This window comes from Pelecanus crispus, chromosome 12 (genome assembly GCF_030463565.1).
Source record: "Pelecanus crispus isolate bPelCri1 chromosome 12, bPelCri1.pri, whole genome shotgun sequence".
NCBI lineage: Eukaryota > Metazoa > Chordata > Aves > Pelecaniformes > Pelecanidae > Pelecanus > Pelecanus crispus.
Window position 1 is genome coordinate 28,525,260 of NC_134654.1, and position 24,093 is coordinate 28,549,352.

Sequence of the window (24,093 nt, forward strand, 5' to 3'; positions counted from 1 at the left end):
CAGCAGTGGATTTATCTGCTCTGCAGAGGTAGTTTCACTCCTGTAGCAGCACACAGTGCTACCTCTGCCCAGTCCACAGTGAATCCAATCCAACAACAACAACAAATCCGTCCATCCACGTCTCAGTCTTCCCTGGCTGCCATAAACATCTCCTACGAACAGGTGGCCACTCAGATGTGCTGGTTTGGGCTGTAAGGCGGCTGCCTTCTATTTATCAGTTTTTTTAATTCAAGCCTTTTATTTAGCTATCCATCACTTTGACACCTGTAACGCAGTAAACGGACTTTATACAGGCAAACAAAAATCAGAAAATTTACTTAAGATATTGAATCCACTAATTTAATTAGAGATATCATGATAGTGTGGGTAAATAAGCATAAAACCAACATGCCGAGTGCTACAGGATTTAATAGACTTTACGCTAGTGCCCTACTAAAAATACGAGGGGGGGGTGAACTCCCATCAGCTAACACCTATCCGCTGTACTTTGGTACTCAGTACTGAAGACAGTGCAATCATACGTTGCTTTACAAAATGCATCTGAATGGCATCCAGTAAATATAAAGGATACCAGCTTGTTGTATCCCTAGACACAAAGCAATCTGGCTTAAGGGACAGGAGATACAAGTAGAGACAATACCCCGTACTTTGAAAAACACGCGACAAAAAACATATGACGGTCTTACTCCAACAAGATGTGATCGTTTAGGGGCGCACCACACTGCCTGATGAAATAGGAAGTTTTACTCGGCGAGATCTGACATTCTGCAGCACGTTTTAAGTCCCTGGAGCCTGCTCGAGCGTGCAAAGCATCTCTCGTCTCCTAACAGCAGCGGTGACGGGCCGATAATGTGACCCCTGCTCCCCAAGGTGCTCTACCCCGCGGTGCGCTCCCGGACAGTCCTTGGGCACACCGGCATCCCCCGCCAGCGCAGCAGCGCTTGAACAGGCGTTCCTTTTGCCATCTGTCGCAGCAAGTACGTGCTACAAGCTGGCTATGAGAAAGTACCGAGCAAAGCACACAGCAGCTTCCAGTTAGGAATCTACGGGGAAACAGAAATCAAGGGGGAAGGAGGCAGGGGCAGGGTGGGAGGAGGGAGAGCGAACCAAGACAAACGCGCCGGGAGCCCAATCGCTCCCCCGCCACCCCCGTGCGAGCGCTGTGAGCCCACAGGCTTTTCTCCATCAGGATATCATATTTCCCAGGCCTGGCTAGGAATGAACACCTAGAGAATAAGCAGAAGTCAGACGCACGTGGTTTGTAACGTGCTGCTGGAACAAAACAGCCCTGAAGAGATTATCAGTCGCTTTATCCAGGGCCAGACCGGGCTCTAAACCCGCAGCGGCCGGCGAATGGATGGCAGCAGGTAATCCTGTGACTCACCCGGGCATTCGACATCCCAGACACTGATTGCTGCTTCTGCCAGCCTAGTTATCAAACAGGCTGACTAACCTCAGTAACGCAACGCCCCTTCCCCCCGCCTTGCGTCGAACAACAATTTCTCCCAGGATTACTGCTGGCCAGCAGCAGCTAACCTTCTCTGACATACAGCACTTCTTGCCGCGTGTAAATCAAGAGGTTTGAGGGCAAAGCGTTGATTAGAACACAAGGAACAGATCAGAGGTGTGCAGCCGTCTGTCCGCTCCAAGCATTTGTCACAGCGTGGAGCTAAGCCCCTTCCACTCCCTCCCGAACTGAGCCGAGGTTCGTACCCCTTCCGTCAGTGTCTCACGGGGACGTTCAACAGGTTAGTGTCCGTCCCCTCTCTACAGAACAGGCACAAACCTACACGGTATTAATCCCGCTGGATTTTAAAGGAAAGCGTAAGGCAGAGCCGGGAAGGGGACTCTGATCCTGCCTTTACGTCTGGCGCCCGGGCTGGCTTGGGAACTGGCAGCATGCAGGCTCCCAGCCGCGACGGCACGGCGATAGCTCTACCCACCTCAAGTTCTAGTCGAAAAACACAAGAAATTACCTTTGTCAGGCTTGAAAACCTGCTTGTAAATTGCTTCCACCCTATATTGAATCAATCGCTAGTTGAGAATAACCACTCTTATTTGCTGATCTCTTGTCTAATCCCTAGCAAGTATTTGCCTCCTCTCATCCCTGAAATACAGAGAAATTCGCTAAATTTCAACTCACTTGACAGCGAGTGCCCAGGTGAGGTCTAACACTAATATAAAAGCACGCACTGACATTGTTAGAGACCTGAAAGAAAAATGAACAGAAGCTAGGAAAGGAAAAATCATATTTGTTTAAATTTTAAAATACAGCACACACAGCAGGGAAAAAAAGGGGCAGGAGGATAAAAGCCTTAGGGCATCTTTATCAACTCCCACCCTCGCAGAAGTCCACAGCTCTCCTCCTGCACTCAGGTCTTTGGAGACAACCTGTAATCACAGCCAGAAAACCTTCTGGAAGTTTGGTAACATAAATAAAATGCAAGAATGTTACTGTAAAATTAGAGAGAACATCACGGTGGAATAGGTATCTGAGGTACTGTACAGTAATTATTATTTAAAGATTTCCATTCATGAAATGTCAAAGGAATATCAAGAAAAATCCATTCCGATTAGAGAAATTTAAACCAAATATAATATTAAAAATTTTACTTTTCTGCTCTCTGAGATTAACTAAAGTAGAAAAAACCCCCAGTGACTCATATTAATGACACTATGCTTAAGAAAACGCTTTTGACATACCCTCAAACTTTATCTTATTTTCAAATAAACATAACTCCACTAAGAGCTAATTTTTGCATTAAAGCTTTTCATTTCAAAAATCATGCTGGTATGTTGGGATTCTTTTTGTAACAATGCTGTTAGTCAAGACTGAGTGCTCTGAAATTTCAAGAGTCAGGTCTTGGGCATCATTTCTACTGGTAGGAACTTCCTCACCAATAGGTGCAGGCTGAATCAGACATCTCGTGCCATAGTGAAGAACTTAAAGCTGATTTTAAATCTATTCCTCTAAGTGAGGTGAGCAGACATTTACAGTTTTCAAAAAATATGAACTCTCAAACTGCAATAATTCAAGACTCAACAAGCAGAAGTGATGCGCTGAACCGAGGTTTCAAACAATGGGTTAAACTGGGCGCACAACATTTCAAGGTATTATCCAACTTACCCTAAAGGCAGTTCCTTCCTCTATAATTGTAGGTAATTGGGAAAGGCAAATATCAACTGCAAGGTCCCATGCTTGCCTAGAGAAAAAGGTGAGAGAGGAAAGAGAAGTCATTACAAGTTACCCATAGGTAATATGAAGGTAAATTTAAAATTCAGATCATACAAGTATCTCGACAAAGCAGTGTTGTCCGACTGGCTTAGAAGTGCTTAATATTCCCTTTTTTTTAAAGGATAGATATAACACATGAAAACTATTCAGAGAAACAGTGAGAAGGTCTAGACCAGCATCACATCGGGCTGCCCAGCAAAATGCGAGGTAAAAAGATCCCTAGCGAAGTTCACAGAAACTGCTCCTCTCTGTAACACAGAGAGAAGCCAGAGTGAATTCAAGTCTTATTATATACCTGTCCTCATGCAAAAATGGATGACTTTTTTTTTTTTTTTAAACTAGAAAAATGAACTCAATCCTGGATTAGCTCCAACCCATAATCCTTCTGCACACACCTCCACACGCATCCAAAACCTCGCTTGCTCTGTATTCAAGTCATAGAATGATAGAATCGTTTAGGTCGGAAAAGCCCTTTAAGATCATCCAGCCCAACCATTAACCTACACTACCAAGTCCACACTAAACCAGTCAAGGGTTGACCAGACTGAACCATGTCCCCAAGTGCCACCTCTGCCCGTTTTTTGAACGCTTCCAGGGATGGGGACTCCCCCACCTCTCTGGGCAGCCTGTTCCAATGCTTGACCACCCTTTCCGTAAAGAAATTTTTCCTAATTTCCAACCTAAACCTCCCCTGGCGCAGCTTAAGCCCATAAGTCACACCAGCTCAGGAAGATGCGGTCCTGCTGACAAGCCCTCCAACTCACAATTCATGGATACACCCACACCACCACACTAATTCTCCTTTTCAGCATCCTCGACACAGGCACTGTGTCACTGCGCACGTCGCTGAGAGAAGGAACGCAGTCTCCATTAATCTAATTCCGAGTTGGGTTTCGTGTGGCAACCTTGTTTACAAAGGTTGGCTCTACATGACTCACCCTAAGCATGGAGGGGTGTACACTAAACTAGATGAAAAGAAAATGTTTAAAGATTCCAGTTTTTACACTTATCTACTATACTATTTAATGGCCACAGTATTGTGACTTACAATATTTTAGTGTTACAGTTATAACAGCACATAAATTACGTACAGCGGCCAAGGAACCTGTTGTGGCTGATTCAGTGCGAATGAAATGTGCTAACAGTCTGCTTCAAAATGCTCACAAACTAAAAGAGGACCAAATTAAAATAAACGCATTTAGTCTCCGAAGTTCCTAAAACACCTCTAAAAAAAGTGAAACGGTTACTTCTTACCCCAGAAACAATTGTCCCTACTCTACCTTCCAATGCACTTTTCATTTTAACATAGGAATTTATGCACTCCGAAAGGCTGGGTGTCTTACACAAAAGAAACTCATTTACTCTCCAGACACATTTGCTCTTCCATGGCTTGTGGCCATCATGTGTTAACATCAATAGGCTAAGCAATTTTTCTTCTCCTAGGAACATTTGCAGACATAAGGCCATAGGTGATAATCAATACAGCGTATTTTAGTTACCTGCTCTAATAAGTTCTTAAATCACCCTGTTTTGAGTCAAACAAAGACTTCCATTAGAACAACTGCTGAGCGAAATCTATCCCATTAGCCTAACTGGCGGCTGTTCTCAACCGAAAACAATCTCTCCAATTAGATGGAAAAATAAACTATAAGGCTCTTGCATTTTTTTTTATGGATTCTAGAGATGCAGCCTGTTTTAGTTGCCCCAGACCCTGTCCCTCTGCTTCACAGCATTCACCTTCCACTTGACAATATGCTGCCAATATAATTAAGAGGTAATCAAGAGATAATCAAAGCGCGGGCAACAAATGCTTCCCACATGCTCAATAAAGACCCATGCTGGAGACAAAATGTTTACACAGAGCTGATGAGAGAGATATTTATTCTGGGTTGAGGCAGAAGCAAAGTCAATTTGTACAAATATAAAGGTAATTCTACTTCAAGCAAGGAATGAATATTTCTGACTTTCAGGTTTCTTGGCGAAATGGGCAATACCACCTGAAGAAATTCTCTCAAACATTAGAAAATGTCAATACCTAGTGGCTTCAAGATAAGTTTTACTACACGGGAGAAGAATGGTTTAGAGATCAAAGACAACTAGTCTTATTTCAGCCGCCTACAAAAGGATTCTGCGTAGGTACAGAGCTAAGATACTGAGCTCCTCAAAGTCATTTTAGGTAAGAAGCACTAATACCACTATAAAAATGTCCCAAGCAGCCCTGCAAGGTCAAATCTCAAAGGTTTTAAGTGTTATCAGAAAGGACAAACAAAAATTTAAAAAGAGATTTTAGCAGATTAAAACAAAATCTCTTTTTTACACTTCTAAAAACAGGCCATTAAAAATCAATGTAGCCACACATAGCCAATGTTACTCAATCTTTTAAAAGAGTAACCATACTCTTATATGTATAAATGATATAAAATCTTAACATTACTGCTCATCACAATCTAGAGAGCTGCTGATTAACATCAACTGTGTAAGAGACTCTAATCAATTCAAATACTTAAAATGGTTCCCCAGCCTTTCCAAACTAGCTCAACACACCTTTTCTGCTCTGTCTCCACAGGAAACAGAAAACCTCCCCACCCAACGAGACACGTGAGCAAAGAAGTTTTGCCTGAAGTAAAAGTCACGCTATTTCCAGCTACTAGAACAGCTCCACGTTACTTGCAAGACTTGAGGTGGCACAGCTCATGAATGAGGTGTCAGCTAACTCACTGCACTGGCAAAATAGACAGTGGCATCAAACAGGCATTACAATAATTAAAAGATTCAAAACAAGCCACACAGGAATGGTAAAGGATGAACGCCATGGAGTATGTGAAGAGAACAGAAGGGGAAAAATACTTGTTACAGTCATGGTGGAAATAATGGCTGCTGGTGGTGGGGAGGAGGAGCAGTGATTGACTGTTTTAATATGCCAGAGGGAACTAGAAAGGTGGGCAATTTGTGGATGTGCTCTCTGAACTAATATTACAGTTTAGCACACAAACAAGAGATAAATTAGGGAGCAGCAGGGGAACAAAGATGGGTGGCACTGCATCCTGGAAGTGATTTATGAAAGCCAACCCAAGAGATCACTACCTCTCTTCCCTCTTTGCTTCTGCTGTTCGGTGCGCTTTGGAAGATTTCTTTTCACTACATTAGGTGCAAAAAGAGCTGGGTAACACCTCAGCGTCGTTCCTTCCTCCTTCCTTATTGCGCTCTTCCGTACCCCTGGCCCGCTCACTGCGACAAGACGACGCTATGATGCATCCACGGGGCAAAAACCTACTGACGCATCGCAGTGTCTCAGCTTCACTCCATTATGCTACTAAAGAACGTGTTAGTGAGGCTTTTTATACTACGTTGTCCTAATCGATCTGTGTGTACAACAAATGGATAGACGACTTGCATAAGAAGAGAGAACAACTCCTCTTTGTACATCCCAGTTAATTTAGAAGCGATCACACACTTAACGTAAGGTTTTATACACCTTCCTGTTACGTCTCCCCAAAAAGGGCAATAAAACCAAGCAATCCCACACAGCGACCGGTTTGACCAAGTCCAAAGGATTTCCATCCTACACCACCTATCAGGAGGCGGCCGTTTCTATGCGGTGTAACCCCAGTGCGTACGAGGCAGCACCTAGAGAGAACCCGCAAAGAGGCGCCGCAGGAGGTGAAGCTCGAGCTACCCGGCAGCGGGACCGCCAGCCCTCAAACCACAAATTCAAAAGATTTTTTTTTTTTTATGCAGTCAACCACACAGCATGGCTATACTTACCTGGCAACTTTAATAGCATCACATCTCAAAAAAGGCAAAAGCCTTTCGCAGTGCTCCACACTACGCCGTGCAGCAATCTCATTAAAGAAAGGGGTCACAGTCACAGACTTTCAACTATGTTAGGATGGGGGACTCCTTAGGTTTAACTACCGAGAAAACATTCTCACTCTCATGCATCTCCTGTATATGTTTCAGAATAAATGTATACTAAACCCTCTCCTTAGTTGGAAGATTGACTCAGTTAAAAAACAGGCAAGAAAGTGCTTTTGTTTATCCAAAACAAGCAAAGCAACGCAGCATGCCAAAAGAAACAGTCTGCAAAGAAAACAAGCCAAGGATGCCCTGCCTCTCTGTCTGCACCGATCAATCAGTTCAACAAGGTACTCAACATACAAGATGCAAGCCATCATCCTGGGAAAGGATACACCATTTCAGAATATACGGAAATTAAAAATGAAAAGGCATTGCTCCTCCATAATTCTGCAATAAAAATTAAACAGGGAAAGAGCTCCCCTGAATTCCATCATTAACTCTCTTCTCCCGTGACAGAAGTACTCATATGTTTGTCTTCATATTTTAGTTCCAATTTTTCTTAGCCCTTCAGCACAAAGTCCCTATTCACATGCCTCCCAGACTCCATCTGTCTCCCCCCCCCCCCCCCCCCCCAGTTCAATACCAGTTTCATTACGGTAGGACTGTTCAAACTTTTAATAATTTAACGCGAACTCATCCAGCTGCCTTTACTTTGTTTCCCAGAGGTGCTGCAAAGCTTGGACTTTTAAGCAAAGAACAGAAGGCCGAGAGTTCCAGCTTTGCTCAATGACTGTTTTACTGTGCAAATCCATGAAATGGTTGGTAATGGAAGCCCACAGTAATACTTTCACAGCATAAATGAAACACGGTTACAGAGATGCGCGTTAGTCTTTCTTCTCCCACATGTACTACAGCAGCTGACAGGTCATGAAGGCAAATTTTCTTACACTCAAATTTTCTGGGCTGAGTCAACGTCTAATGCTTTTAGTTCTCCCATCGCATTTTTTATAACGTATTATCGACGTCTTTTAACATTCTCTCTTCTTCTGGGAATAGTTTGTATTATATTGCACCGCACATAATATTAGTGCAAACGAGTATTTCTTACTGGGACAGTCATGCTGAGGAGCAACGAAAGAGAAGGCGAAGCCATCTGCAGTCTCGGGGCTCGGGCACCAGGGTATCTGCTTGCTTTGAATTGCACTTCTGGAACTGCTAAGTATTTCAGACTTTATCAAAGTACGTTGGACAAGATTTTTCATGTTTGTTTTTTCTGCAAGTACAGCTCAACAACACACCCTGTTTGATTGCGTTTTCAGATTTCAGCCTGAATTCACCTCCTTCACAGCAACGCTGTGAACTCCCTAAGCCTGCTTTAGGGGAGTCAGCTGGGAAGCTGCTCAGACACAGCTATTTCTGAAAAATATTTATTGCTGTGAATATTTGCTACAACTATGAAATCCTCCTTTCTTCTACCAATGCGTTCCCCTGCTCTAGTCACAACTTAAACCACATGCTTTGCTATTTTTGTCCTACATTTCTCTCCATTAAACTATTTGTAGTCCGTTAACGTGTCTTGGAGATGTTAAGACTAACACGTAGACACAAAAAAAACCTGGTTAAATCAACGGTGTAGTCTGAATTAATCGAACCCTTCAAACGTCAAACAGTTCCAAATACCCTTTCAAGCAATCAGTTTCTTCTCGCCGAGATACTAAGCCTTTCTGCGTAGCTAAATGAGACTCATTTCTTTGAGAAATCGGCAAGCAGACCTGCATCCATTCTGCAACACTCCCACAATGTTCAAAGTCTCCTGCTTCTCTCTTACCTGTAATTGGGTTGCTATATTACGGTTTTCTTTTCAGCTAGAATTTCAAGCTTATTTTATTTGCAGTATGTTATGACTTACTTTCAACTAGAATTCCATGGTCGGTGTATACACTATTGCAATATTTCTATTATGGACAAATCATAGCTCTTCCAAAGCATAATTACGGTACTTCATTTTTAATATATGACCTATGTTAGGAAATATTTCCTAACACATTATTAGGTCTTTTCAGAGGCCGTGAATATAACTTGCCGCCAACAGCAGTAATGTATAAACCATAATCCATCACAACAGAGATCAAGATGCTGACAGAGCATCAGGCCTCCTATTCTTACTGCACAATAGGCAGAACGACTCTCGAAGCTGAATAGCCCAGCCAGTCAATCAATATATATTAATATTAATACTTATATTATAGCAGTGCCTGCAGCAGCCAAGAAGCTCCAGCGCGAGGCACCATACAAATACAACCAACCAGCCCGTGCCTGGGAGGGTTTGTGCCCAAGCGGGTGAAAGAGAGAAAGCCAATAAAAGACAGACAGACGCAAAGGAATGAAATATGTCAGAGCCTACCAAGCAGGGCAGGGTCACAGAGATCAGCTCTCCCGATTCCCAGATACGGCGCCCTTCTTGGCGAAACGGGAAGACTGACAGCTCGTGGGTCAAACCTTCCCTCAAGTAACAGGTTTTCACGTTTCCTCAATTGTTCAGGTAAAAAGGATAATTAACGGGACAGTAACAGTGGTCTCCCAAATGAAGCGACTAGAACAACAATTTAACAGGTCAAAATTTTAAAAAGTTGTTTTGAAAAGGACTAAACCGAAAGGAAGAGAAGTTCCTATCTCCAGCACCCTCGGTGCTTCTATCACAACCGCGCCGGGCCCTCAAATCAGGAGACGTTTGGGCGCGGCTTCGGGAAAGTCATCAAACAAGCACAAAGGTAAGCAAAAAAGAGAAAGAGCAAAGGGTTCAGATTTAATGGCTGAAAAGGGGCGGTCAGAATTATTCACGAGGTCAACCGACGCTTAAGTCAAGCGTAAGGAATATTTGGCAGCATCTGCCCAGCCCGGCGCGCTCGCGGCCAGCCGCGCGCCGCCAGCCTCGCTCAGCCCCTCGCAGAATCCCGGAATCGCTGAGGTTGGAGAAGCCCTTTCACATCAGCCAGCCCAACCATTAACCCCACGCTACCAACTCCACCACCAAACCAGTTAAGGGTCAAGCAGTAATTTCATGTGTCCTGGCTTGGTGGCTGCATTAGTTTTTAATGCAAGTAAAAGCTCCGTGGCTCTGCCTCTGGCTTCAGCCACGCCATGCCACCAGGAGAGGCACAGCTCTCGTCCGGCAGAGCGGAAAGCAGGAACGTCGTGCTCTGGCCTCAGGAGCCCGTCTGCGTCAGTGCGGCAGGAGCTCTTTCTGCCCTTTGCCCTCGCACAGACCGCGAGATGCTCCCCGTAAGAGCTGCAAGGCGGGCGCAGAGCACCGCGAGCGCAAATTCATGGCTGCCGCTGCGATAAGGAGGGAGAGCAGGGCAGCGTACGCAAAGTTCGGAAGAGATGGTGCGTACGTTGCTACTGTCAGTGAAACACTGACATTAACTCATGCCTTTTCTGCAAAAGATGGTGCAAAAAACGTACTAACATACAACAGCAGTTTGCTTCTCCAGTTAGCCTTCTGCTGGGATATGAATTACATCTGTATGTAGATCCCATTTTTAGTCGCTATCTCAGCTGTGAACGTGCAGAACGGCTTGCATCCATAACAGCAGAGAAACATGGCAATCTCCTATCACCTTTGGGAACTGGCAAAGCCCAGGAAGGCAGATGAGCACCCGGAAGATAATGGAAGAGAGGAGAACATATGCAGATGTGTACTGGAGAAGCCAAACATCACACCACGGTTACCTGGGGACAGTGAAAGCTGTGAGGCCCTAGCACAAACCACCCAAATAAACGGCCCGAAAAGCACAGAAGAGGGGAGGAGGAGGACGGGGGGTGGGGAAGTCCCTTAAAGTCTGAAGTCAGATCCTTGAGGAGCACTGGCTGATGGACACCAGAGCCACTTCGCATTCGCTACGCACTTACAACACTGCAGGAGAGAACCACGGAGGTTCCTGCCCGCCGCTTGCAGATCAAACCATTGCTGCTGACGCAGCCGCCAGGACTCGCTCCCCAAAACACTGCCTGACATGCTGGGTACGAAAAATCTGTGAAAAGTCTCAATAAAGCAGCAATCAGCAAAAACTTGCTGTATCACCCGCCACGTAACAATGCAGGCGTAGATTCAACGTGATCATCGAACCACGCTGTTTGAAGTTTCTGTTCGTTTCAACACCCCTTTGGCCAACTCTCCCTGCCCTCCAGTCACGTCACCTACCTTATCTAAACAGTAAAATGGGTTTGGAGGTTTCAGATCAGGGATCCATTAGAAAAAACTTGCATGAAAGATGATAGATAAGTGCAGACGATTATTTTTAGAAAAATATTTAAGCGAGCCCTAAATTAGTTTCTAAATCTGTCCTTACTAAGAGTTCATAATAATGAACTGAGCTGCCTCTGACAAAAGTGAAATTTCTCCCTTTGCTAGATTTTGCTTCAAACTGCACATTTTTTGGAGGACACTGAATAAAGCGTGTCAAGGGATTCTCTGCTCACTTGCTGTCTACTTTGCTAGCGCTTGGGATTCGCAAGGAAAAAAGCCCTGCGTGTGACTTTTCTTAAGGAATTGCTGCTTCTGGTAAAACCTGAAAGGCAGCAACAGTGCCATTATCCTGTGGTATGGTCTGAGGGACTTTACAAAGGCATTTACGGCACCATTTTGCACCAGGAGAACTACAATACAAGCAAAGAATAGAATGTGTTTCTAGACTGCATCATGCTACCAAGCAGGACTATGAGAGATACGGAACGGGATCCAGGTCTTCCTAGTTCATTCCTGGGGTTCAGCACATGGATGGCAACACCAACTCCAAGTCATACTCCCATAGGAAACCAGAAATATAGGCTTTTAATACGCTGGCAATAAGAATGAATTATATTCCCATAAGGAACCAGGAATATAGGTTTTTAAATACACTGACAATAAGCAAGCTATAAATAACTAAAAATAATTTACTGTTTTAATTTCAAAATTTCTGCAAAAATGTGTTCCACTCCACCGCAACTGGAAACACACAGTTCTACAGCTGAAGCCCTGCCACATCTAGCTGCAACATCATCTGAAAGACAACATGGGAACGCTGGTGGGTTTTTCTACTCTTCACTTACAAACATCCCAGTCCCTCATGTGACATAATGATAAAACCGCTCGCCGTATTTACAAATGACTGAAACAATTTTCCTCTAAAGCTGCTAATCCAAAGCACTGAAGAACATTGTTTGCCATGTACAAACCCACAGCACATTTAGTGAGGCTGCCCAATTGCTAATAATTCCATCCAAAGTCTCCCCTATTGCCTCCACGCTTTTCAATAATTAAAGCAACTTCGTATTGCCAGCAAACGCCTCCTCGACGGCTGCTTGCACCTGCAAACGCTATCGGGGCTCTCTGCTGTTAGCTCGCCTCCATTTGTTAGAGAAACCGTGAGGTTAACTTGAACTCAGTTTTACACTGATCATCATCACTTCATACCTCCTCTACATTTGTTTTCCTCCATAAAATTATGGGGGAAACTTATCAAAAGCATTTCGAAAATGCAGGCAACTCAAGCCCACTCAACTGCATTTACCTGCCATTTTATTAGCCTTTTAGCAAGCTACCCAGCTATCGCTTTCTCCTACAGGGACTACATTAGCTTGACTGTACCAGTCTGTACTTAGCCAAACTTTGTACTGTTCTATTCTTAATCAACTGAATAAAAAAAGATGAAAGCAAGTGGTTTTGTTATTACTGTTATTATTTTTATTATTATTATTCATGGGACATTTGTTTGATAGTCGAAACCACATTTAAGAGCTTTTTGATAACTGTGCCACCTCCATTTCCATTAATCATCTTAAAAGCAACAGTAAAAGTAGATGAACTCTGCAGCAAAAAATTTCTTCTAGTTCAACAATGCAAGTTAAGATTTTTTTCCCTCAGGCCCTCAGCTCTCCCCACCCTTCCCAATCACAGGTGACTGACTTTTTACTTTGTGGAAATAAAGGTAGCAGATGCCCAACTTCTTTTCTATTTGGAGTGAAAGATTACACGGCTGTACCGAGGCTTCTGTATTACAGATTTACATTATAATTATGTATGCACAGAGAAGAAATACATTTGCAGATGGGTATTACGCTGCCACATGCTGTTTCATTTTTGATCCACTGACTTAATCAGTAAAGCACTGCGTAGATTTAAGTAGTAACAATCTTTCACGAGTATGACGCCCGAAATCTCCTTAAGGCGTTGGCGCGCAGCCTTTGCGGCGAGGGGAGCCTGCTGGCTGCGACTTACCACATCGCATGCATGTACGTTGGAGGTAGACGAGGGCTGCTGACAGGGGTACAGTTGTAAGATCTCATAATTCTTTCTGCCAAGAGAAAGTTACGAAATAAACTGGCCACAAGCAGGTCTTGCCTGAAGAGCTTCTGGAAAAGGTCTGCCAAGAGAACGCATGAATTACTAGATGCATATCTTTGAGCACTTCGGGTAGCGTGCAAAAGTAATTTAAAACATAAAAATATGTGAATATGTTATTCCAGTAGCAAGGAATCTACAACAGTTTTGCAGTGACATGATATGACAACTATTAAATGGAAATCTGCCCTCCCAGTTCCCTTAAAACACCGCAGTTACTCTCTCTCCATTAACAGAATTAAATACTTTCTACCTCAGGTTGGTTTTTGCCTTTTCTGGATAAAAAGCTTCTTTTGGTGTTTCACTTAAACTCAGCCTCCCTAACTTTTCGGAAGTTACTGAGGGAGAAAAGGACCTGTGTGTACTATTTAATCAAGAACTATACACCTGTTAACTGGCAGTTTGATGTGCTTATGAGAAGTGAAAATGAATCCTAAAAGATAGCAAATGCACCATCTTTTATAGAGGCAAAGAAGAATTTATGCTGGACTGAGCATCAGAAAGAGCGCAGTTGGAAAACTGTTTACAGATTTTGCCACCCATGCTCCAGAAGTACAAATTCAGAACAGAACAGAGCTAGAGAAACGGGATTAAGTTACTCCCGGGAAACACAGACCGTCTTACCAGCAAAGAGGGAAAAAACCCTTTATTTATCATACTAACAAAGGCTGGAAGAAAATAGATTTCCTTTACCAATACAGTAAGAAAGAAAATTATTCAAGCTAAAGCAATCATGTTAGCACTAGAAAAAAACCCTTTTGGTTTCTAATAATCAGGTTGCTGAAATGCTTCTGGCAGAAAAGAGTGAATGTAAAAAATTTAACTAGCCTTAAGATCCAGTCTGATCTGTTCTTTCAATATCAGGCTTTAATTGTCTCCTTTTTACAGTGTCTCATTTCTCTTACTCTTCATCCTTCTACTGTGAATAAGCAATGCTCACTTCTGATGAGAACTTGATTCACCCACCCGAGCCTTACCTCTAGGCAAGACGTTCCATGCAATGGTGTCCGTGATAGCGGTGAAGATCCAATTCAGCTCTCCCAGGGGAGTTCTCCTGTCATTCAGTCTTCCAGGAATCCTGCAAGTGGGGGGAAAAAACAAGTATGTTTCCTATTAAAACACTTTTTTTTTTTTTTTTTTGAGATACGCACACGTGCACACCTCTAAGCCTCAATCACGGCTCACAAAAGACAATATTTCCAGAACCTTAATTCTTAACCAAGAATTAGTGTTGCTACACAAACTTTCCTTACCCAAAATCCATTACGTTTGAATTTGCTCGCGAGATGAATTGCCAGATAAAGGACAATAAACAAAGAATTGTTTATAGATAACCAAGCTAAAGGAACACATCTGGGAAGATATCACAGAGATGATGCCGATTTCCGAAATGCAACGGAAATGCCTTTTTCTTCAAAAGTGCCACCCTGCTTCATTTTACCCATTATTCACTTCTTGCTGAAATATTTAGTAATAAATACAATTTATATTACAAACTGTATGCTCACAATCCATAATGTCCCTGTGTAAGAACTTCTGAGTGATCATACTCCAGAAAAAAGAACAATGATTGTTTTTTAAACAGTCGGAAAGCTCAGAACAGTTAGAAAACACGGCCCTTTTTTTAAAAATTGCCTGACAGTAATGCACGCACGGCACGGCTCCCTGTTGCTGCAACGCACTGCCCGTTCACGAGGAAACGCGACCCGGTAAGATTCTCCTCCCCGCTCCGGGCAGACCACCTTTTAAGTCGCGATCAGAGCACGCGCGTGCCTGCTACAGGTGCGGCTGCTCACTTCCGACGGGCACGCTTGCGTTTCTTACGAAGGCATGCGGGTTTCACCCAGGAGGTTCTTTGAAAACCTGAATTCATTAACTTAGTGCTTATCCGTCTAGAGATTTGCTGCACTGCCACCAGTACTGCATGCAGGTGCAAATACAGCGTCTTGCTAAAAAAGTTACCGAGCGTAATCAGCTGCTTTTCATTCAAACAGGAGACATTTTCTGTAATTAAGAGCTTTCCAATTAATACACTGGCATTCATGGAAACCAGTAACTTGAATGCCAGTTCCTTAACCTAATTTATGATTAGCATACTGCCCCACAGAAACTCAGCAGCAGAAGACACATTCTTTCTAAATTCTCGAAATGAGGCATTACTAAATCCAGAGCGAAGACGTCGCTTTGAAAAGCGCCTTCTAATGAACAAGCCAAAACGCTGCCGAACGCTGCGCTCCGGAGCCCTCCTGTCGCGAAGTCACAGCAAAACGGAGGCACCACGCTTTACCCCTCGCTGGCTACAGCCAAGATTTGATGCTTGTGCAGGGAAAAGTATTTACTTAATCCAGGTTTCAGCGTAGTGGCAGTCTGCACATGCTGTGTGTGGTCACCTCATAATCTCACCCGTGCGTGCCATGACAGCACCTACATGCCTAGAAAGTATAAAATAATAAACCAAAATTATTTTCTTTCTATTGTGTTCTTCCCCCCCCCGAGAACAAATTCCTTTCCCCTAAAGAGTCGGGGCTGGCAGCGCAGCGTGCGAGGGAAGCGAACAGCAGGCACCGTCGCTGCTGCCGCAAGCTGTTCTGCGACCTTCAGCATCTCGCGGTCTTCCTCCATCTGGTCAATATGCGTATCTACCCAGCCTGCAACTGGGAATGCAGTTTCAGCCCTAAGAATATCAAAATCCTGTCAGCAATACATACCGGGAGTCTATTTGCGGTGTAGTAAGGTACTAAAAATGCCGAGTAGTCCAATTGTTAATTTTATTAAATATTTTAAAGTAGAAAAAAGTGGCACTAATCAATATCAGGGATGGCAGCTTTCCCAATAGCGAGCTACTCCTGTCCCTGCTCATATGCAGGATATGCGGTGACAGTGAGCAAAGGTTTTAGGGGGTTTTTTTTAAGATTATATTTTAGATAGAAGAAAATAAATCATGCAAAAACCTGAAATATTCACACAGACATCCCCTTCCTCAAACAAAGCAAAAGCAGAGGGCCAACCAATGATTCTCCTGGAGATAGTCCAGCTGCATGTTACTTGAGCATTTAATAAATAAATACTTTTACGCGCACTCCCTTAGAGCCAGAGGGCTGTTATAGCATGCACAAGTAGTGTGGGATTGAAATAACATTTTGGTTTGTCACAGCAACAGCCTTTCTGTGACTATACCCATGCACACACCCTCCCCTCCCACGTGTGTGCATATTTTGGCTATAAGATGACTGTGTTTAATACAAGATTCTAAGAAAACCCGAGTCATTAACCTCTCTTCGAAAATAACTGGCATCAGTACACAGGTCCCTTAAATCTTGGATTCTGAAGTTTTACAGCAGTATGCTCACTATGTTCTTAACAGTGAAACCTATAGATAAAAGGAACTCTTTGCTGTAAAATTTCCACGTGGCATGAAGACTCATCAAGCAGTAAAAACCAGAAACAAACCGCAGCCCCCTCCAAAGAAACACCAGTTCCCCTAGGAAAGCCCTATGCATTTAGGGATGGGGATGGACAGGCAACCGAGCACGGATCCTTCCCACAAGAAAGCAGCGCAGCAGCGCGTCTTGTGCAAGGGAGCGAGCAGGGCCAGAGAGGTGATTTGGCATTCATTTAAACTGCTTAAAAACAGGACATGCAAAATATAGAAGGTGCAGAAAAAGCTTAAAAAAAGATAGCGAATGAATATCATACAGCGAGAAATTGAAGGAGGTCATTCCATCTACCCTACCATGGAACAACTTGAACATTGTGGATAAACACCTAAAGAGAGAAAAATCTTGGTGCTAACAAATACTTTACACAAGTGGAGACAGAAAGAAGAGCACTTGACCATTAAAAGAAAGGGAAGCAATTCAATCTTCATCTTTCAAAGGTTCAAGGCATAGACACTTCAGAGGAGCACAACTTACTTGGCTCTGCTGAGAAGTAATGCAGTGGAAGTCTGTAGCCCGACGTACGCAGAAGGTCAGAGCAGACAAACTAAAGTCTCCTCTGGGCTATAACATTTATTGTTCTAAGCATCAATACAAGAGACGATGGCCTGACCGAAGCACATTCAGTGAAGGTGGAACAGCAATGTTCCAACAGGAACCTTGCTGTTCCAGGGTCCAGGATCTTGCTTTTGTAGACTGAAAAAAGTCACTCAAATTTATTTCATCCAGGAGCTGAACCAAGATCTCATGCTGTATTTGTTCTTTTGAAATAAGATGTGAGGTCCAAAGGAACTACAGGACCAACATGCAACCCGATTTCTGTGATTTAAGAGACCAAACCAACTCAAAACCAACATACGCACAACATGACTTAAAGGAAGAAAAGTGGCTGTGAACTGTTCTTTGGTATCGCTCAGCCTCTGCCTCCAAGCTGATCAGCTTTCCTAAGGATGCTTTCTAACGCTTATTTGCTTCTCACAAAAACAAGAAAAAAAGAACAACAACAAAACCCAAACGCCTACCCAACCAACCAACAAACCAAGACCAACAGACTCGGTCCTGGGCTGAGACGCCCCTACTGACAAACACAACCCGGCACTCTCACGCACATCTTTCTTCACCTTGAGAAAGCATCAGAGACGGGATGGGGAAGTTTCAGAAACATGCACCCAACCCGGTAAGACATCCCACGGATTTAACCCTAACGCACCCTAGCTGCCCCTCCGTAACAAGCGTTCAAATATTCAAAGTACCAAGACAAACCACATGAAGCAAGCGCTTTCTGTACGGCAGCTCACCCTTCTGACACGCAGAGCAGAATTATTTCCATGCAGGTTCAGATGAAGCATATTCCCCTGTATAAATACAGTTTCTAAACCAGCTAGAAATTAACATCTTATAAAAAATTCCTGTCTGTCTTGATATCAGAGGAAAAATATACATCTCTGAAACAGCGTTTGTTAGCTGATCCCCCAGAGCAAGCAGAGGCAACACAAGGCCACACAACTGCTCTTGCGAGGATTTCACGTAAATATTTGCATTGCAGAACACCCTCTGCAGCAAAATAGCAGCGTTTCGTAAGTCAGAATGTTATTAATTGGAAACCAAAGCGATCCTTGCTGAGATTCCCCAGCAAGCCAAATGCTGAGCTTAAACCATTTGATGGCCACTTTCAAGCCAGTTTTCAGTGGAAACGGAAATAGGGCGTTGCACGGTAGAGCGCGAATCTTTACACCAGATGGAGAGCTCCGCGCACCGTTGATACCAAATTCTCTTTATGAAATGCAGACTGTGAGCTGATACGTACCTTATTGATGGCATTAAGCAGGAATGACAGGCTGAAATCCAAAGTTGCTGCTAGCAGCCCAACCTTGGAAACTCCTTGTGACTTGAATAGTCTGCTCTCTTGGGGAACAAGGTACGCTGCTGCTTTTTTGTATTTAAAGACTTAAAATAACTACTTGTTAGTATAATATAGGTTTCATTTCAGATTTTAAAATGTATTTGGTATTTTTCCACAATATGACTGTCCTTTCTAAAACTGACTGCAAGATTCATAGAAAATACAGCTACCTACGAGGGACAGCAGCCAAGAAGCAGAAATTAATAGCATGTCATTCTTACACCTTCTGTGGCATCAGGTGAGTTCATTTTCTTTCCGCCCTCATATACAGTGAGGAAGATACTAATTTTGTACCTAGCTCCAGCATCGTGAAGATTAATGCTGTTCAGCGCTTTGAAAACCCATGCATTAGGTGTTAATGCTGAGGGCAGAGAGAGCGTGGGGAACAGCAGGAGGATGAAAGGCAATACATTTCCAGAACTGCAAAAAACCCTACCAGAGCTTTCAGATTCCGAACTGGAACTAGAAAGCAGCCATTAGAAGGGAATTGGCAGCAGGGCTGTTCTCTGCGCAGCACACAGGAATCAATTAGAGCAGGAACAGTCAGCACTATGAGCCGGCGGATGAAAATAAACACAATGTATTTTCTGTTCCTAGATGGGACTACTCAAACTCTCATCCCAGAAACTGTAATATTCCAATGACAAGCTGAGTGATCCGAGGAAGGGATTTTTAACACAGTATTACTCGATGACAGTTGATCTTAATCATCTTTGAGAATTAAAGTTTAAGCTTCCAAAGGCAACGGGAGAGTGATTCTTAACTCTCAGCTTGCATTCGAAAATACTCTGACGACAGGGACAGTGAATCAGCCGACCATCAATTAAACGTATCGGACAAATTCCATCTCCATGCACTGAAACTCCGAGGTACCAGCCTCCCACCCCAGCTAGGAGAGCTGCTCCACAGCACTGGTAAAATAACAAGCAACATCTACCAGAAAGTCACAACAGAGATGTACAGCAATCTCCTATTTGTTTCTTCATACAGTTATAAATATTTATTTGAAGTAATCAGTTATGTTTGGTTTGGGGTTTTTTTTTAAACATCATCTATACCTCTCTTAAAGCAGTAGAGGTCACTTTACTTTTGTTATTTTTGTAGAGTTCCACTACACAAATTTACTTAATGTCATTTTTCAGATAAAATATTTTGGGGCGAGTACGCTGCCCTCATACAACGTGCTCTTTCAAATCCATCCTGTGGCTATAAACTAAAGCTTCTTTTGACTTCTATTTGGACGTGCATCTACATAAGCAGAACGTCACAAGGCTACAGAAAGTATTTTTCCCCACGAGGACCATGGCTATCGTCCTGGTATCGCTTCTCCTGATGTCTTTCCCATTATGCTTTGACAATCAGCAAGAGCCTTTGACAGTACGGACAAAGCAGACCTCATTTGTAAAAACTGTTTTTGAGGGAGGGGAAGAAAAGGAAAAAAGGGCAGGCTGTCTCAGCTGCTCGCTGCAATTTAACATCTCTGGACTCTCAATTGCTTCTTCCATCAACTTCCTGACAGACGCCTTTACAGAGACCTAAATCACGGCAGTCTATTGTGAAAAGTGAGGACTACAAAATGTCAGGGTCACTAAAGAGCTCGTGCTAGGTGTAACCATCAATGTCCTTGTCAGAAATTTAGCAAAATCCCATGAATCACTTTAATTACGGGGAAAGCGTTTACTTCAAAGGATGCCAGGTTCTCCCTCTGGATGGGCTCCATCATTATCTCTGCTTTTGGGGTATAAGCTATGTAACATTGGGATATGCAATATCATACTTAGACTTCAGAAAACAAGATGCTTTGGCATCGCATACACCTGCAAACATTTGCAATAATTTGGGGGGGGGGGGGGGGCAGGAAGTAAGTGTATTTCACTTGTCACTCTTTCAGGGAAAAAAGGGAGAGAGTATACCACAGAAAATGGTAAAACAGTAACGCAGGCAGGATACATGTTGTCGAAATCTCCTGAACTGGCAAGAGCTGCTTAGACGGGATCAATAAAGTTAACGTGCTCAAAGACACCGTGTCCTCATCACAAAATAACATGAATGATACAGGCGTGCCACGACTGGGCGCCTGGAACCTTGGCAAACTACTTGAAAAAGACAAAACGTTTGAGGTTCTTAAATTATTTGTTCAAGAGCGCTGTAAGGCTTTGTACACTAGTGTTCAATTCAGTCATCTGTCTGTATAAAGATATGAAAGAAGTGTTGCCATGAAAACCATCCTTTTGAGTACGATCTTCACTTCGTATTTACAATAGGCTTTGCCTACGCTACAGGCTGATACCCTGCAACAATGGCGATGAAATTAAATACTCCATTTCAATAAAACCAGATTTATTACAGAACAGAAACTTTTCAGAATAACATCTTCAAAAGCAAAGTTTTTCCTCAGCTCAAGTACTAATGAGCGACATATTACCAACAGGCAGCGTGGCAGAGCACCCTTGTCATACTGTGGCTAACACTACTTACCAAAACACATTCTGAAATACTCTCTAACGCCTTCTACTGAATTTTCTGGAAGAAAATAAAGGGGCTGAAAGGTGCCTAACCTGGGTCTGAAGGCAAACTAAGAATTACAGTTTTTCCACTATAAATAAAACAATAAATATCAAAACCCAGGCTGCAGCGTTTCAGAATTTGGGCTAGCACAAGGTCGATGAAGTATCTGCAAAGGCTTCGTGGCGGCCGCGATGACGCACACCTGCTACAGGGAGACCGCGGTCCTGCCAGCGCCAGAACTGTCCTGCCGCCTTCAGCTGCCGTCAGTCACTCGCCCAAGAGGACAGCACTTGTCCCCTCTAAGCCTGCTGAAAACAACAGAACTTTCTTCTTTTAAACAAATGCCCTTCCCCATGTAGTTATGAATCTTGCCGATTTCTGCCGCGCCTAAACACCAGCAGCTCTGGCAGTATTTCCTCGCGCCAGCCAGGCAGCGTATTTTAGAATGCAATACTGTGTCTTGATGGAAATGCAATTTCAGTTTAGCATTTGGCCTCATTTGCTTACAGAGCAACAACAATCTTGTTTATTTAGACAGAAGTACAGTCAGTAACATTATTACCGTACTTGGACATTTTTTGTCCTCCTGACTTTTTCAAACACACCATCATTTCCAACGGCTTTCCGCAACTCTCTTCCAAGACTGGTGCGCTCACTTCAAAAAGTTAGCAAACTTGGGGTTAAACTTTGAGGGGAGAGCGCTAAAGCAACACTCGCTTAAGGCCGAGCGGTGCCCGGGGCAGCCGGGACCAGGCGCGCCGCGCATTCCCCCGCTTGCCACCCCGCTGCTCTTGGTCACTCCGGTCCAGTCCCGGGCCATGTCAGCCTCATCCCTCCAGCCACAACACGCGGCGCGCCAGCCCGGCAGAGGAAAATTTACTAAAAGGGACCTGAGAAGCTGATATTCACTACTGAGATCACCTGGGGAAAAAAAAAAAATTATGATACCAACCAGCTGCTCTCCTTCACCTGCCCTCCAATTCACCGTCCTGAAGGCAACTGATTAGCTAAGTTCTGAGGGCATGCGCCAAAAGCATTTGTTATATTCCAGTATAATTTCTACATTTTCTCCAATTACATTACTTTTGCTGTGTGGTATCTTGGGATTTTATTTTTTTCCTACTTCGTCTTTAAATTGGCTCCTACTGAGCCATTACTCATCAATAATCAACAGACATTAAAACATTAATAATTGCCAGTCTGTGACATTCGACAATACTTAAAGTGGAAACAAAATTAATTTTAGTCTCAAATTTGTTATTTCTAGTGATTATTATAAATGGATCTTGTGCTGGTGAATGACAGCCTAGAGATGGACTCTCTGCTCTCGGCGCAGCAATAGCACGCACTGCAGCAAGACGAATTTCCCCCACGCTGCTCCTGCCTACGTGACTCAGAGCTGACATTCGGAAAAGGTCCTTTGTCACAAAACCCTGACAGCAAGGGACGAGGCTCCTTTCCAGCCGTGAAAGCGAGTCGTGGCCCCGTATTCATGCGGTCATTTGAAAAGGCTGTCTTCTAAGCGGCCCCTCCAGAAGCACGAACAGCTCTCAGGTCACCGGGATTTTTGTTTAGAGAATTCCCTCCCTCTGCAAAATGGACCCAGGGAAAAAAATCCCAGGAAAGCACTATACCAGTCTTGCTCTCCTGAGAATGCGATTTCAGGAGAGGGAGCCTAATGCAGCAATATAGATTAAAGCATTCTTGCACATCCCCGACTCTCGGCACCCAGCTTTGTACTCCCGCCCTACACCAAGTTGAAGCATTCCTTAGGATTTTTTCCAGAGTTTTTTAAAAGCAGAACAAAGCCCCAGTTCATTCCACTCGGCAGCCACACAACAAGATGTGCCGGCACAGATGACAGGATGGCTTGTGATCAAGCAGAAAAGACCAACCAAGGCAGCAGGAATGCGCGACATTGATGCTGCCACGGAAGGGTCTGATGAAGTAGCAGCCAGAGGTTCCGAAATTCCTAGCACTCAACCAACACAATTTCCTCCCTTTTTTCTTTACATTTTACCATCTGTCTCCAGCAAAGATCTTTATTTCTAAACTAGGGATTATTTTGGCTTCATCTCAGCAGATTTGTAGTATAAACGCACATTAGGATACACCACACGTTTATTCATGCGGGTTTAGCCTACGTAACCAGAAATCTGAGCCCTTCAAAGAAGGTGCAGCCTAATTCAGTCGCAAAGTCTGCAGCTTAACTGCAATATAAACTCTTTCCCCAGTTTTAAAGACAACTAATAAGCAATATCCAGGAAATATTCGAGGCCTATCTGAGACCATAACAAAACCTATGTGTTTTCTATAATTGCTATATGTAGCAAATTAAGATGATGAGCTTTAAATATTTGATATCCACAGGAACCTACTCCTGGCATGCTTTCCACGAAGAAGCCTTTAAGAATGCATGTGTCCTGTGGTATGAACCAACAAGAATCAAGAACACTGAAGAAAATGCTTTTTCTGCCAGTAAACCATTATTTAAAGAGTATTTAACCCTCAGCAGCACATCCGACTGTTGAGTGAAGCTGATTTTTGAGCTACCAGGCTCAGACCTTCCCTGACCCTTGCCGTATGTTCTTTGATTAGACACACTCTTGTAGCAATATGTTAATTGCAATTAAAATAACATAGTCATTGTACCGGAACACATTTATCCAGTGGCCTGAGGTGATCTCAGTCCGCGCTGATGATGAGCCCATCGGTTCAGGAAGAACTGCTTACCTTTGCTGTCCGACAGCCAGAGAGGGCCAAAACAACACCCCCTTCGCTCTGCCCATTTAAACAGCGGTCAGGGAACTGCACACCAACAGCTTTT

At 43.6% G+C, this 24,093-nt stretch overlaps 1 protein-coding gene across 2 annotated transcripts in view; it reads right to left on the reverse strand.

Annotated features, from left to right (window-relative positions):
* RPTOR (regulatory associated protein of MTOR complex 1) overlaps nucleotides 1–24,093 on the reverse strand; it is a 160,350-nt gene that overhangs the window by 68,632 nt on the left and 67,625 nt on the right. For both annotated transcript variants that reach the window (XM_075719601.1, XM_075719600.1), the window contains exons 8-10: nucleotides 14,396–14,496; nucleotides 13,296–13,440; nucleotides 3,128–3,203 (exon numbers count right to left, since the gene is read on the reverse strand). In XM_075719601.1, coding sequence (XP_075575716.1) covers nucleotides 3,128–3,203; nucleotides 13,296–13,440; nucleotides 14,396–14,496 — 322 coding nt within the window. The remainder of the gene's footprint in view (nucleotides 1–3,127; nucleotides 3,204–13,295; nucleotides 13,441–14,395; nucleotides 14,497–24,093) is intronic.